At 43.3% G+C, this 16,975-nt stretch overlaps 1 protein-coding gene across 1 annotated transcript; it reads left to right on the top strand.

Moving 5' to 3' along the window:
• Positions 1-668: 668 nt before the first annotated feature.
• Positions 669-9,270, top strand: FUT10 (fucosyltransferase 10; the record flags this gene model as incomplete). The annotated part of the gene is made up of 4 exons (XM_082301558.1): positions 669-749; positions 1,432-1,717; positions 6,964-7,799; positions 9,046-9,270. The coding sequence occupies 4 exons, from the start codon at positions 669-671 to the stop codon at positions 9,268-9,270; spliced, it is 1,428 nt and encodes a 475-aa protein (XP_082157684.1).
• Between the last annotated feature and the right edge of the window lie 7,705 nt (positions 9,271-16,975).

Below are 16,975 nucleotides of genomic sequence, written 5' to 3'. Positions count from 1 at the left end.
TTAAATTTAACTGGGTTTAGGTGTGGACAGAGTTTGTGTGTGTGTTGTATGGTTGCTTTCTCTATGCATTGGACATAGAGCATATTCCATGAGCATGCTTAATGCTTACAAACAGAAGTCCCAGAAGACTGAAGTATGTAACTCCCAAGGCCAGGTAGCTGTGTGCCTTCTCCAGGAGCATTTTCAGAGATTGCCCAGGGAAGGAAAATCTTTCATTGCTCCCCTATCTGTGAGTCTGCTGGATAGCAGCACAGCTTGACATCTGAAACTCATGAAAACGGCTGCCCTTCCCACACAGTTCTGAGCCAGGGCCATCAGCATTCCTTACACTGACTGCAAGGATGAGAGGATGTCCAGGATGACTACAGGGAGAGAGTAGGTGCCTGGGGCTTTGTGAGCAAGAGTGCTGTCTTGTGCAGGCTGCTTTCTGGACACCTGGCTGAAAATATGGCTCTGGCACCTACAGAAGGCTATGGGTAGACATGAAGCTAACCATTGAGCTTTGAAGGAGCTGTCTGTGTTGATGCTCTACTCTTTTTCAGCAGCAGTCACCATGAAGAGCAATAAGGATAAAGTGGGAAAGCCCAGCAGTGAAGAGTGAAGACTTTAGACAAGCTGACCTTCCCAGTGCCTAGATGTAACTGCTCTGGCAGGCCTGGTAGTGCAGCATGATTAGGATGAGGAGGAAGATACTGTGGACATCTTGCTTCTGCTTTGCAGCTGCGTTTTTCCTTGTTCTGACACTCCAGGTAGAGGGGCAAGGGGGTGGGGTATGCATGGGATTGCTGTCAAACCAGGACACAGTTCTGTCAGAGGAGAGAGGTGACAGGCATTTTCCATACCAGTCTGTGCTTTACCAGGAGTTACTCTTGTTAGCAGCATTGGCCTTGTGGTGATAGCTGACTCTGGAAGTGACGTAACGCAGAGAATACCTTTCTTGTATACCTCCTTGGCCCGTGGAGGAATGGCCGTGGCAACATACCATGCCATGTTCTGTTGCCTCTATCCAGCATTGCCTCCTCTTTTCATGTGTTTGAACTCATTAGGCAGGTGGGCAAGGCTGGACCCACAGAGACATGAAAACTGCATGGTTTTTTTATCAGCTAATTTTCAGAAGAAACCTGGCTACTGAAGGGCTGTTCTCTGTCCGGTGCATTTTCCAGGAAGAAAGCAGAAGTTGTATTGTTAAGTCACATGTGATGTGGTCATTTATCGGTATAGAAATATATTTCCTGCCTTCTCCTTACAATTTCAAATTAAATAGTTTGCTGTTCTGAAATAAGATGACCTGATGTCTACAGTCAGTGAAATGCATCCAATTTAATTGACAGAAACTTAACATACAGACTTAGTGAAATGCTTAAATTCTGGTTTGTAAGCAGATGCTAATGACTGTGACATGTTGTGATGTGTATATTTATTTCCCTGAAGGTTATCACCGAACTGGGCAATTCAGAGAATAAGGTGTCAGTAATCTCCAGTTTACACAGCAGCCCATTAAAGCCTGGGGAGAGACATGCTTTTCAGTTTAAGAAGCAGGAACTTCACAGCAGCTTCAAGACGGAGTCTGATGTAAATCACTGTCCTGTCCTGCTCTGGTGGTCTCCCCTGACTGGAGAGACAGGGAGATTCAGTCAGTGCGGGGAGGATGTTTGCTTCTTTACTATCAACAAGACCTACCAGCACAATCAGATGACAAGAGCATTTCTGTTCTATGGTAAGAATCTATTTGTTCTTAAAGAAGTAGCCTTTCCTTCTGCTTAGTTCTTTCCCTATAGAGAGTAAATATTCTAGGTGGCAACGACTTAGAACAGGAAATTTATGCAGCTCATTGAGCTAAACTTTGCCTGGTGCTGAATACCATTACAAGTGCTCTGTAAAAGTACTCTGAAAAGTGACCATGCACTTCTGTGGTATGACTGATGCCTTGTCTCATGCTGCTTTTCAGTCACATGTACTCCCTGTTCATGGGAGAAAAGACAATTTCGTGTCATTGCCAAGGCATTTAAAGACAGTCTGAGATCAAGCCAACTTTTTCCAGTGTTCTGACTTGTCACTCCTAGCAGAGGTTCTGCAAGGCCTTTGTTGCACTTCTGCAAGTCTTTTGTCTAAAAATAATGCCCTCTCTGGCAACATGGCAATTCCCCTGCCTCATGTGCCAAGAAATTGCTAGCAGACTCTAAACGGAAAGTAGTGAAAGAAACCTATTGATTTTTCACAGGGAGCGGCAGCTAGTGCAACCTTGTGAGCTGCTCTGGCTCTGCCAGAAACTTCCCATTACTGTAAAGTCAGTCTACAGAACATGAAAGATACATCATTTAAAAGTAGACCTTACTTCATTAACTTTGTTCTTTCTCCTCACACAGTTGTTTTTGAAAGAAAACTTGAGTTTTAGGTGGAAAAATAAATTCAAATGCTTTTCTCTAACGTACGTTCAGATCTTTTGTCTGGAAATAAAACAAAATAAATCAGGATACCAAATCTCATTCGCTCAATATGAATCCAGGTGAACTGGAAATATTGGAAAGAAGGGCATTTAACTTGGTTGTTAGCAGTGAACCAAAAACTTCTCATCACTAATCTTTTTAGATCTCCAAGTAGGTCAGCTTTGTCGATTGATAATATAGTGGTTAAGCATGAAAGTGAAGGAGTAACAGCAAAGGAATGAGAAGCTGACCCAATTAAAGACAAAGAAAGCTGGATTGCATCACAGGGAAGCTGTAAAGTCTGGTGATTTTGGTCTCTGGTAGTAATTTCATTTGTCTGTTTCAGCATTAGAAGGACTGTTACTCTTCATTTTTAGCAGGCTTCCAGACATACTTTGCTCTCATATTTTTAAAATACTGTTTATACTGGGCATAACACTCTGCCTGTAGTGTTTTTTTGTTTTTTTTTTTTTCCTTCTGGTGATGCTGGTTATGAACTTTGTAAAGACAAGTGTCAAAATATGCCAAATTTTTACTTATTTTTAAACCACAGTAAATGATCTCACAGTGCCAAAACAGAGAGAGCGAGTTTTTCTCTCATTCTGTCTTTCTTTCCCTCTCTCCCCCCTGCCTTGATGCACAGAGCTGTGAATCTGCAAAAAGGTATATTATACTTTTACAAAATTTCCCTCTAAAACAGCCTGCTGAGTGAAAACTTGAATATCTGAATTCCCATGGTAAGGCTGGATCAGAGCTCAGTTTCACCTTCCAAAGAAAATGCATTAATTTCCCCTAGTACTTGGTCAGTAAGCTAGTCAAGAGGAGAATGATCCAAAGATTAAGAAAAGGACTGTGCAAAAATATAGGGTGTAGATGTTCTCCAGCACAACTGCTTTGTTAGGAACACCAACTTTTCTACAGCTTGTTCCAACTCACTGTCCTGGCCTGGAGAGCCCCTCAGTGTGGGTGATAACTTTGTCAAGTGTTGCTGTCTCCACTTGCTAGACTTTGTCTCTACTTTTGGGAGGGATTCCCAGCTCCACCCTTCCAGTGTCACATAATTCATAGAGTGTAGTATTTAGCATGGGCTGCCAATGTGACTGAGTCAGCATGAGTTGGATCTGTCAGAGCCTCAGGGGTGTTGTTCCTGAGAGGGAAGGATATCCAGCTGTTCCATACTGGAGCACCAAGTCCTTGGAGTACGGCTTCTGAATGAAAATGTCTTCTAAAATGCATAACTACTTCTAGCAGTGTATATCTTTCTCTTCTGCATATCTAAGATTTCCAGATTAATAGTTGGAAAGTGAAATCACTCATGATTCCAGCCTTGTGCTTTTTTTTATTCCCTCATATGCTTCCTTATTTCCTTCATTTCATGCAGTAGGGGGCATGCTGATGTTATCTTCCTTTTAATCCTTTTTGTCTTCTTGCTGGACTGAGACTGATTAGGTGTTGTATTAAAGTCAGTCATTCTGATTCCCTCTGATCTGTACTGTGTTGAGTTTTGGGCCCCTCATTTCAAGAAAGACATTGAGGTGCTGGAGCATGTCCAGAGAAGGCCATTGAAGCTGGGGAAGGGCCTGGAGAAGGAGTCCCATGAGGCTGGGAGTGTTTAGCCTGGAGAAGAGGAGGCTCAGGGGTGACCTTATCACGCTCTACAACTCCCTGAGAAGAGGCTGTAGCCGGGTGGGTGGGTGTTGGCATCTCTCCCAGGCAACCAGTGACAGGAGGAGAGGACACAGCCTCAAGCTGCACCAGGGAAGGTTCAGGCTGGCCATCAGGAGAAATTTTTTCATGGAAGGAGTTGTTAAACATTGGAATGGATTGCCCAGGGAGATAGTGGAGTCACCATCCCTGGAGGTGTTCAAGAAACACCTGATCATGGCGCTAAGTGCCATGGTCTAGTTGATAATGTGATGATTGGTCAAAGGTTGGACTTGATGATCTTGGAGGTCTTTTCCAAACTAAAAGATTCTGTGATTTTATAGTGCATTTTTCTTTAAGTTTCTCTTTGCCCAACTTAACTGTCTCCTAGTTTTACATGTTGCCTTTTTGTCTTTCTCTCATTCTTGCCTGTGTTTCCACCCCCTTTTCCCTGCAATACTACCTGAAAGAGGGAGTACCCTTGCAAGAGACTGAGCTGCAGTGCTATGATTTTGATCCGCAGCATTTCATTAATGTTGGTATGCACTGTTACTTCTCTTCTTGGCATCACCTAGAACAGAGTGTTTTCAAACCCAGGTAGACTTTTATGAATTTCTCCATGAGAATTTGATTAACTTTCAGTTTTTGTCACACATCAAAAACAAGATAACACATCAAAAACAGAATAAGCAAATAGCATTTTTCATTGAGTGGCACAACCTTTCATCCTTTTAGTGTTAAGGACTTAGGACCTGCATAGCAAACAGAAAGTCCATGTTTAGTGGCCTTAAAAAACCCCACCTGATGCACCTGAAGGATTAGGAGATTTTTGTATTACTGACAGCTAACTTCTATCTCCACTGCAGTAGTGACATCTTATATTGGTTTTATAAGGTCATCCTTGGAGTCATTTTGGCAGGCTCATACAGCTGCGAGGATCACTGGACATTTCTTAAAATCTTCCTTGTGTTTTAGTTTTTTTCATCAGTATTCTTTGTAAGACTTTTGCTAGCACTCCCTTTTTGCTGTCGGTGGTTTGAGGTCAGGAGTAGAATGGAGAATGAAAAGTTAAAAGTATGACTGAGATGGTGTTATGACTCTCCTCTGAGGGAGGGTAGCTGAGGTTCCTGTTAATAGATCCCTTGGATGACTTAGAGTGAAACAACACTGAATGACTGGTGTGTATATATAAGCCAGGTTTATTTCAAAACAACTTAATTGCAGTGGCAAGGACGTATGTGGCTCTTTTGATTCTTTCCTATAAAAGTATAAAAATCCCACAAAGAAAATATGTAAGGAAAAGAAAAAGAGAATGAAGGGATAACAGTAGATAGTGGAGAGGAAGGATACCACCTCTGATGGATTCAGTGATGACTCTCAATCATTGCAATTTTGATGTCCAAGATAGGAGTGATGGTTGCAGTCTTGATTTGTTGGGGTAGGGTCCTGCAAAACAAAGAGTGTGCTGGGTTATATACATTTAAATTGGCATGGAAACACCTAGATCCCTTGCCAGGGTGGGAACTCTGAGCGATGCAACAGTATGAGACGTGCAGTCTTCTGATGGAGAGTTCCTGGTAAGAGTTAGGGTGCTTGGGGTTGTTTGTGGCCCATAGCCCCCTGTAGAGATATGGCCACTGTTTGACCCTGCTGCTTGTGACTGTGCATCTGCGTCTTATGGTGAAAGAGGGAAACTGGCACTGAGAAGGCATTACCCCCACCTCCATGGAATCTGCTGCTTACTGGCCATTCCCCTTAGTTGGTTTGAACTCAGCTTGTTTAAGACTTATGTTCCCAATTGTCCTAGATGCAACCAGCCATGGAGTTTGCTATACAAAGGTTAGGTTGCCACAGATGGTAGTTTGTCTAAAGATGAGAATTTGTGATGTTTTCTAAACCAGCTCTTCAGTGTTAGTTTCAATTTTTGAACCTCTCTTGCTTGACAGCATCGGTTAAAAGTTTTGTGTATTCATTGCCTTTACTTAAGTGGAAAACTGTTATGGTTGTAAGACAGTGAGGAAGAACCTTGACAGAAACTGGGCAACTTTGCATTTAATCTGCAGTAAGGCTGGTCATACGAGTGTAGTGCAGTAGTACTGAAGGTTGACTGAGGGCTGCATTAATGAGCTGGTATTTTCAACTTAGTTTTGCACAGACCAGCCTTTGAGAAAAGTCATCTAGGTTTGTCCTAAGGCTTCTACCAGCTTTCCCAATTTCTGCGGTTGACTGTTCTTAGAGTTTAGACATGGTTGTTCTTCTTCAGCTGACATTACTTTGAAGAGCTGTCTTCTGCCAGAAGCTATTTCTTTATGTATCTGGTAGGCAGCTATGATACATCATCTCTTAATTTTCTCTTTGATAAGTTAATAGTTTGGCTTCCTAAGTCTCTACAGTACAATGTCTTTTCAAGACTTGAAGTAATTATTTTTTTCTCCTTAATCCTGTCCAGTATTTCAGCATCCTTTTAGTTGTTTTATTGCTAGAACCAAGTTGAGTTCTGCAGTAACCATTTTCCTTGCATCGCCATCTGTTCCCCTGTTTAGAGAACCAGGGGATTATTAAACATCTTACTAGTTTCATTCCAGTGCATTAAAATACAAAATTCCTAGTGATCCTTTGAAATGAGAGGCCTTTAAACTAATATGACAGGAAAGGAAACCACTTCTGATATTAACTACTGATACCACTTCTCTAGATTATTCTGCTGTGGAAGACAGTTTTATCTGTCATTAGGCTCTTGTGCCTTTCCATGAATTGTGCTTTTTGAAATAACTGCCTTATAGTGTCAGAAATGTGATGGTTGTATGGCTGATACTAAATAGACTTCTGTGTCATTGTAGTTAGTGTCACATGACAGATAAGAGCAGGACGACCACTGTTTGCTTTTGTCTAGGTACTGACTTCAGTATAGACAGCTTACCCCTCCCTCGTAAAGACTATCATGACTGGGCCCTTTTTCATGAAGAGTCACCAAAAAACAACTACAAACTCTTCCACGAAGCAACCATCACCTTATTCAACCACACTGCAACATTTAGCCGCCATTCTCACCTGCCACTGACCACTCAGTACCTTGAGGGTGTAGAGGTCCTGAAGTCATTGAGGTTCATGATCCCACTGCAGATGAAAAACAGCCTGAGGAAAAGGCTTGCACCGGTGGTGTATGTGCAGTCTGACTGCAACCCCCCTTCTGACCGGGACAGCTATGTGCGTGAGCTGATGTGCCACATTGAAGTAGACTCTTACGGGGAATGTTTGCATAACAGAGACCTTCCTCAGCATCTCAGAAACCCAGGTGCCATGGATGATGGGAACTTTCTAAAAATACTGGCACAGTACAAGTTCATTCTTGCTTTTGAAAATGCTGTTTGTGAAGATTACATCACTGAAAAACTCTGGCGGCCTCTGAAGTTGGGAGTGGTGCCAGTGTACTTTGGGTCTCCCAGCATTGTAGACTGGCTTCCTAGTAACAAGAGTGCAATCCTGGTATCCAGTTTTTCACACCCTCGGGATCTGGCCCACTATATCAAAACACTGGACACAAATGATGAAGAATATGAGTCCTACCTACAATGGAAACTGAGAGGGGACATTTCCAACCCGAGACTTCTTAGAGCAATGAAGGAACGCAAGTGGGGAGTGCAAGATATCACCCAGGACAATTACATTGACACCTTTGAGTGCATGGTTTGTAACAGAGTGTGGGAAAACATCAGACGGAGAGAAAAGGTATGTGTGAATTTGTGATTGTGTCTCAGAGAGGCTTTAAAATGGCACTAGGGTCAGGTTTGTCCCAGGAAGTTTGGTTACCAGATTTCTGGCCGTCTGACAGCACGGTATTCCAGTGCCATTGGGTTGTGCATCCTCATGTAAACAGGTGTTGGCAGAAGCTGCAGGTGCACAACCAGAGCATGTGTTCCTCATAGCGCTGCTGTGTGAGAACATGACATTGACCACTGAGCTGGTGGTCATTTTCAGCCAAAGGCTCGAGTTGTTCAGGGAGGAGGTTTTTTTCATGCTGCAGAAAGTAGCCTGACTTTTTGACCTGGAACATTTGGAAACAGGTTGCCCAGAAAGGTTGTGGGATTTCTGTCCTTGGAGGTGTTTTAAGACTAAGCTCAATTTTGCCCTAGTCAATTAGATATGATTACACCTGTTTGGAAGAGGGAACTGGCCTAGAGATCCCTGTCTTCAGGTTTGTCTTAAGCACTCTATGACTGTCAGGTTCTGTGGGTACATTCAAACCTGTAGTGACAACATGCCATTGCCTGTGGCCACATTTGGTGACTAAACACTGAAACCATTTTTAAGCCAGGCTGTGTGTTTGTGAGAGGTATTTTAGCTGATCACAAACTGAGCAGTACACTAAGTGGTAAGCCAGTAGAAGGGAGATGGAGAAAACCTCTGAAGTTATTAAGGTGAGCTTAAGTGTTGAGAATTATAAACTGGCAAGCATTACTCTTAACCAAATTTTGCTGTTTGAGTCTTGTTCAAATCTGGACATATGTCCTCTCTTTGAGTTAGGAATGCAACCATGGAAAGGTATAGAATAGGTTAGATACAGATAGTCCTTCTCTGTGCTTCTGTGGCTCTAGTCAATGAAATTATAAAGACCAGTTTGCTCTCCTGGCCAGATTCATGGTTTGTTTTTTTCCCTTAGGAAAAAACATCCCAGTAAGTATGTGTGTATTTAAGATGAAAACAGAATATAATGATGAAAATATAACTCCTTGCCTTGTAATTTCATTTTTTGTGGGCTGGTGCTGCTCATTTGCAGCCAAACCTTATCTGAGACTCAGCATGACTGATCTTGTCCCAGACACTTAGGGGAGGCCTTCCACAGGGACATGGTAGAGCCTGCATCGTGAAGAAAAGTGTAACTGATGCGATTTGATAGTTTACTAATGGCATAGCACTTTTCTTCTCTGTTTTCTTGGGTCCCTGAATAACCCCTTTTATTTGTCTCCATTGCCAGGGATGGCTGCCCCAGAAGTGGGAGGCTCAGGTTAATCATCTGAGCTGCCCCAAACCAGAGGCGTTCTGGTTCTCATCCTCAAACCCTGGCTGGATTTCTCTCCAAAAGATGTGGATACCAAGCTTCGAGCAATCCAAGAAAGAAGCCTGGGCACTGAGGCACCTGGTGGAAAGGAACAAGAACTTTACAGCTGAAGAATTTTGGATGCTTGTATTCAAAGAATAAACACAACAACCTGTAAAACAGAGTTGAGCTCCTCAGAGGAGTTCTGTGGAGTTTTCTTTTGTAGGTGACCTTATAATTTAGGATTAGTAGCCATGGAAAATAGACCCCTAAGACTGAATTTAGTATGTTCAGTGCTCATGGGGCACTAAGAAACGCTAAACAATAAAATCATTCTGCCAGGTAATATATGCACATATATACGCATATATTTATATCTTGAATGATTTCTATTAATTGTCATTTGTTCAAATGTTTGAACATTAAGACCCTGATTTTCAGGGTTCTCAAAGCCCAGATTTAAGCACACAGCTAATTACCCTGAAGCAGATGGCTCTCCCTCCATCTTTAGATACATACCTGCTTGGTCTCAAGACCCCTTTTTCCCTAGTCCAGGACCCTCCTTTGCTATATTGATAGCCACAAGGTGCAAAGCAGCTGACACCATTGCACAGGTACAGCTTCTGTGCTGCTTTGGAGGTAGATTAAAAACTTGGGACCGTGTGCCTGGCTAGCTGTTTATTATGAATTTTCCTGGCATCAGCAGATTTAGCCGGGACTTGGTGGGCTTTGTGTCCTGACATTGAGTGCCAGTGTAAAGTATGTTAGTGGTTGGAATGAGGAAGCACCATCTGTTAGTGTACAGGGACAGATTGAATGAAAAACGTGTTGGCTCAGATTTACCCACTATCTTTTGCTAAAAATAAGCAAGCTCATGAGTATCTCTACTCCCCAGAATCAGGGTTGTCTTTGATCTGACTTATCTTCTTGCCTTTCTGATGATGTATTTGTATTCTGATGATAGTACTTGTGTCAGGTATAAACATGAAATTACATGATTAAAAGGGCAGGGATAACACATTGGTGCTGAAGTCTTCAGTAGGCCCAAGGACAAGCAGGCAAACATCCTTCCTGTTTTAACACACAAAACCTCAAATCTTAATCTCACAAAGAATAAAACTTGGTGATCTTAGTCATCACTTGCCAAAGGACACCCCTTTGCCTGGTATTTAGACTGTTGCAGTTTTCTTCCCAAGTTCTTTCAGCCTCGGTCTGTGGAGAAGTCAACTTCCACAGGATCTGCAAAACGGCACTGACTGTGTGGAGCGATTCAGATGGGGGACAGTCATTCATACACATGCCCACATATGGTGACACAGGCAAATGGAACTATGAATACAGGGTTCTTCACATTGCCAGAAAGGCAGATTTTCACCTGTGTGATCATTTCCATGCAATTGTTCCTCACACCAGGCTAATTGAAAATTTCTGTCAAAGACCTGGCTGTTTTATGAAGGGGTAGGCACATAGTGGCAATGGGGAAGGATGTGAAAATAGCATTTGCACCAAGAAATTCTGTGGCAAAATGTACTTACCTTGGAAAAGTTTCCTCACCAGAAATTTTCTCAATGAATAGCTGGTGAGTTTTTTATTACTTTTAAATCTGTCAAAGGAAAGATAAGTTTTGTAGCCATGAACAATATAGCATTGGTCATTAGTATCAGTCTTTGTTTCTATGAGAATATATTTCATTTCAGTTAAGAAAAATATTCCCACTGAAATTTCTCACCAATAGTGTTTTGCCAGTGTGACACACAGTGTCTGTTGGGCATGTCCTAAACACTTACCCCAGTGGTCTGCAGTGCAAATGACTAGGCTCCACAAATGAAGCTCTTCAGGAAAGTGACATTAACACTGGACTTAGAGGCTTTCCTAGATCAAGACTGAAAGCTGAACATAAATACCAAAATATTTGCAAAGGGAACTGCTGAATGCCCATCTGTTGCCATGAATCTCTAAGTCACCTCCCAGGATGATAAAGAAACATGAAGGACTAACTACTTTTTGTTGTTGTTGTTGTTGGTTTTTTTTTTTTTTTTTGTTATGTTCTGCCGTCTCCTTTGCCAAAAATATCAAGCTATGTTGTTTAACAAGGAACTGCACAACTGAATGTTTTTTTCTTTGTTTTCATGATGGAATCTGCCAGATCCTGAGGATCCTGAGCAGTCTGGTCGATAGATTTATCCAAAGATATGACATATTTATCTCAGTTTTTACTATTTTATTATCTTTAATTTTAATTTGGTGGGGTGTGAGGGACAGAAAGGCTGAAGTAAGTGGTTTATGACCCGCATTCTGAAATTTCAAGTGGTCAGCAGCCCATGTTTCTGAAGAGGTAATGTGTTCATACTGTGCTATACAGAGTAGAAAAATGAGTCTCCAGAGCAGTTGCCTAAAGGGGTACTGTGGTTTAATTGTCAGTCCTCTCACAGTGCATTTTTTTTACAGAATATAAACTCTTGGGTCCCACAGTCTAATTCAATGCAACCTCCATTTGGCCTCTTCATTTTTTAATCACCTTCTAGAATAAGTTCTTCCTGTGCTGGGTGGAGGGTTTGTGAACATCACTGTGGAGATTTATGGCAAGAATTTGTGCAGGCTCATCAGGTGTTAAGAGGGACTGACCACTGTGAATTCTACGTTGATCTCTTCTCTCCCCCTACTGCTCTGAGAAGGAATAAGCAGAATTTTTTTTTAGCAGATTTGCTAGCCTTCCTGCCATGTACAGATTTGTAATTCTAGCCAACAGTTTGACAGATACAGATGATAAAGTCCTTACTTTTTTTTTGTTTCTTTTTGCCTTAGAAAGACAATAGCAGGACAGTTGAGAAAAACTGTACTTCCAACAAGAGATGATTCTGGAGAATAAGTGCATGCTTCCCAACCTTTTACACAGTAGTAACAATCTGTCCTGATTTCCCCTGTCAAAGACAGTTCCTCCTGGGCTTGCATTTATTCCACTGAACCCATGCCCATCAGCTACCCCTGGAGTCACAAATATTTGTGGCCTCTGAGCCCGTAGTGACTTTTGCATTTGAAGTACAAAACTTCAAGACCAGAGTGCCCCTTCAGAAGATGCCAGCGTTCAGCTTGGAGGTGTCTCAGAAATCTGCAGCATCTCCCTGGTGGGACTGGGAAAGCCTGGGGAAGGAGGTTACCCTGGATGTCAGCCTTGGAAATGGTCTTTCTCCTTTTCTCTGAGGAAAATTAGGACGGGAGCACAGACAAGAGAGACAAGATTGCTTTTAACCTTCCTACTACTCTCTCTTGTCCTTTCTACATCCAGCCTCTGCCTTCTACCAGCTCTCTGATATACCTGTACCTCCTGCCCTCCGTGACATCTTGTGTAGGGAAAAAAAACGCAAGTGTTTTCACTGCAAATATTTGCTCACATTTCTCCATTTTCACTGTCTCAGAGGCCTGAACCTCCAACTTGTCTTTTTTGGGTTATGGCTGCCTGTGCTTGAGGCAAGCTCTGGCTTGGTGCAGTGATATCTGGAATCAGGCTGCAGGGAAACAGCTAAGGTGAGCATGAGAAGGAGCTGGGAGAAGCCTCACGTGGGGCCTCCTGTGTCACGCCTTTTGAGGTCCCAAGTCCCTGTCTGGGCTGTGCTGTGCCATGCTTGTGCCTGTTTCCAGTTCTTCTGTCTCAGTCTTCATCTGTTTTGTCCCCATGGACCTGCTGGGCAATTGCTGGGCTGTCACTGACCCTGCCCTCCACCACAGCCCTGCTCTGTGTGTCCTGCCTGTAGTGCAACATCCCCTGCACCCCAGTGTAGATACTGCCCATTTGGCTCTACTCCCAGTAGACTTTTTCTGCCCCAGCCCAGGGCCCTTCCAGAAGCTACTGCTAATGGGGAAAGTCCCTTGGAACGCCTGGTCCTGCCATCATGAAGCTTCCTCCAACTTCCTAAGGGTTGCTTCACCTCTCAGTGAGGTTGTCCACAGCAGATGCCCCCATGCCACCCCTTGTGTTGCACCACCCCCTGACCATTATCCATGAACCCATAACAGTGCATCCCCTGTCTCATGGCAGAATGCTGTGCAGCTGGGCTGTCCCTTGCCTACAGTGTTCTGCCTCCTCCATGCCTTCTAGCAGCACTCTAGTGATGGGGCTCTCTTGCTGCATTGCTTTGATTCAGAATTGAGGTTTAAAATTTCTTTTCTCCTCTGAACTCTGGTCATTTGACCTGCTTTTCCCATATTGGTTCATTTTTGCATATTTGTTTCCTCTTCAAAAATCTCCTTAACTTTGGAAGCGCCTGGTTGGGTGGGGGTGTTAACACAGCAGATCATATGAGATTGCTGTGCTCGGAATACATTAAAGGCACAATGGAGTATTTGCCCTTGAAAATGAACAGCAAGCCGAAGACTGAAAAAGTGATTAAAAAACAGAAGGGGGACTTTAACTGTATTCATTTCAGTGCAAGGCAAACCTCGATCTTATGCTGTGGGCGCACAACTGTGCATTGTGGTCTTCAGAGGTCAAATCCCAGCTTTCCTCCCTCGTGCAGCATTTACAGAGGAACAAAGCCAAATCTTGCTTGTGGCAGGCATTAAAGAAAAGCAAAGATCTCGATGCCGGTAGTGCGCATTGCAGAGCATATGATGCTCTGTTTTGTCAGCAGCATGGTGTCAGCCTGACATGAAATACAATGAGGGTGGCTGTGTGTTTCTGTAGAAAAGAGTGTCGCTGCTGTGTATGCATGAGGTGATGGTGGGGAGGACTCATATGACTGACACTGTAGTGCCATGCTGCACAGCTCTGTGGGGACTGTTCACAAACTAGACCAGGCTCTCTCTGCATAATTAATCCAAAGAGAGAGCTTGTGAACTATCCTTCTCAGGTGCACTTTCTGCAGAGCATGAAGGATGGAAGGCTAGGCAGTGTGGGGTGGTACGGACATGTGCTGCTGTGTCCTGCTGGCTGACATTCCCCCTAAGTGTTCTTAAACCACTGTTATTGAAGCCTCATGTGCAGACCTTGTTTTAAGTTAGTCTTCTAAACTCAGGGTTAATGAATTAATTATTAAAAACCTACAGCCATTTGCTGATGTCTTTACTGTCTGACCTTGGAAGCAGATAGGGTGTAGAGACGTTATTTTGCATCAGATCAATCAAATATCTTGAAATCAATCTTGTTTAATATATGTACATATATTCTGCAGGAAAAAACTGACCTGAGGATTGCTTAAGGTTGCAAAGCAAAGCAGAATGAAAAACATTTGTATTACTGGTCTTTTTAAACCCAGGATTTTTCCCCTGGAACATTAAGTTGGGGCGCCATCAAGTCCATGAAAGCCAGTTCATTTTGCTTTCCCAGTTCCATACCAAAACTAAACACACACACCAAGTTAGTTACGTTCTCCTTCAACTTCCTTTCATTTGCTGTCTATCCTGAGCCTGGAGTGAGGTGAGATGCACAATCAAAAGAGACTTAAGCCAGAAGTTTTATCCTTCAGCCCAGATGCGGAACAAGAGTGTGGGAAGAGCCTGCATGTTCCTTTCTGATGGTTTTCAACAGAGAACAACATTTCTGGGCTCTGGGTCCCCTGGGTTTGCAGAAATGTGTTTGCATGACTCCCTGGCCTGGGAGGAGTGTGGGGGCAGTACACTCAGAGAACTGAAACATGCTGCATACAGCATGTTTGGGGAAGCCTGAGTGTTGGGGAAGATGAAACAGGAAAGCCTTATAAATATGATTGCCTGACAAAAGATTTTGGGAATATGAAAACTATAAGCGACATCGAAATGAAAGCCACCTTTGAGATACCAAATCTTAGTTACTGAACAAATGGAAAACAATGGTATGGCCGACTGAAGGTAATCCCCTCTTGATTGAACAATACCCTCTGCTTGCAGGCAGGTCCAAGGGTCAGAGCAGACCCTACTAGCTCAGCAGAAGGGGTCCAAAGAGTAGTTTTTAGAAGTTAAGATGTAACACTCCATGGTAATATAAGAACTCTTATAGGCTGTATGTAAATGCTATAGGATTTGTATCTTGTATTAGATTGGTTAGTGACAATTAGAATATTCAGTACAGAAGATGATTTATTGTATTGTAACCAGGACTTCAGACACTCTTACTACGCTCTCTCGTACTACACTCTTACTAGACTCTCTTACTATAGACTCTTACTACACTCTTACTATACTCTACACACATTCTCTTTCACTACTTCTTCACCCTCATTCCTCTCTCTCCCCCTCTCTCTCTTTGCTTACCCGCTTACTCTCTTGCTCTCTTGGGCCTGCTCAGAGCTGCCAGCTGCAGCTCTAAGCAGTGCCCCTGTACCCACGCCCTTTGCAATAAACCGCATGTTCCAAGATCTGACTTCAGAGATCTCTCGGCTCCGTCCGTCTACGCCCGGTCCAGACCGAACCCCCTTGCACCTACACCTGAGGAAAGCCATTTGTATTTGATGGATTTTGCTGCAAGCTCCAGGACAGCTTGGGAGCTCTGTCAGTCTCCTTTTCAATGCTGTATTTTGTCAGCAGAGAAGCCATCTCCTTCTGGCCCACCAATATGTGTCTGCTGGGTGATGGGGTGTCCTCAGGCCTCTAGTGGATACTGGTTGTGGCAGTCCTTGGAGCAGCTGGAGATGCAGCAGCTTGAGATGCAGCAGCTGGAGAGACATTGCATCAGTTATTACTGGTCCAGGGTCATGAGGCTTGGAAGGTAATTGTATGTTTTTTCCCTTTTGTTGGCAACCTTTCTGAATATTTTGCTGTGCACATTTTGCCATTCTGGGTATTTCTTTAGGCTGGGTAGGCCTCAGAAGATGGTTTTTTTATATGGATGAGAAATAAATGGTCTTGTACTGGACTCCAGTAAGAGACATTGGTGTGTTGATAAAGACACTGTACAAACTGTATGCAAGAACTGTGATGAAACCAAGAGTCTTGGCAGTCACAGGCTCGCTATAGATTTGTTATCCCCAGAATCATGTGTGCCTCTAGTAACTGTGCCACAAAACTCTCACTTTGCATAAATTAAACTTTCCGTGGAATGTAAATTATTAATGCACTAAAATGTACTGCTAAAAGTTGTTTGCATTGGAAGCTATTACTCCCTCTTCCTGACATATAGATTTGGTTGTTTACCATTTTCCCAGAGTCAGCAAAAATACATCCTTTCTCTCCATGCCATGTGTTTTGTACAAAGACCGCAGAAACCCAATATGATTAATTCCAGGGGTGAGAGCAGTACACACAAAACCCCAGTAATAATGGAATTAGATTTAGACTCTGGCCCCCTTCATTCCCCCGAAATACTTAATCTAGAATTAAAGAAAAATGTTTCTCTGGTCTGAGCGGTCAGAATTGGACAGTCTGGTCTGATGACTAAAATCAAAGCCCACAGTCAAAATGTGACCAGGAATCCAGGCAGTAGGCAGCGGCCACAGGGACATCTTGACTGTGAGTCACTCAGAGGGTAGTGTGACAGAAGGACTGCACTTTTACAGAATCACAGAACCAGTAAGCTTAAAAAGATCTCTGAGTTCATGAAGTCTGACCTATGACCAAACACCACCCTGTCAACCAGACCATGGCACCAAGTGCCACATCCAGTCTTGGCTTAAACACCTCCATGGATGGTGACTCCACCACCTCCCTGGGAAGCCCATCCTAATGTTGATTCACCCTTCCTGTGAAGAACTTCATCCTATCTCCAACCTGAAACTCTTTTGGTTCAGCTTGAGGCTGTGTCTTCAAACCTTAGTTCGGTTGACCAGCCTTGCGCCAGTTTCAAATAAATCTCTGCCACAGAGAATCAGGCTCCAGACCCTTGAGGTGTTGAAGCAAGGGGAGCAGGTGTGCAAGACAGCTTTGCTGGGACCATTGCCACTGAGGGAGGGTTCCTCTC

This window comes from Coloeus monedula (genome assembly GCF_965178545.1).
Source record: "Coloeus monedula genome assembly, chromosome: Z".
Classification (NCBI taxonomy): Eukaryota; Metazoa; Chordata; class Aves; order Passeriformes; family Corvidae; genus Coloeus; species Coloeus monedula.
This window is presented reverse-complemented; position numbering and strand designations above follow the sequence as displayed.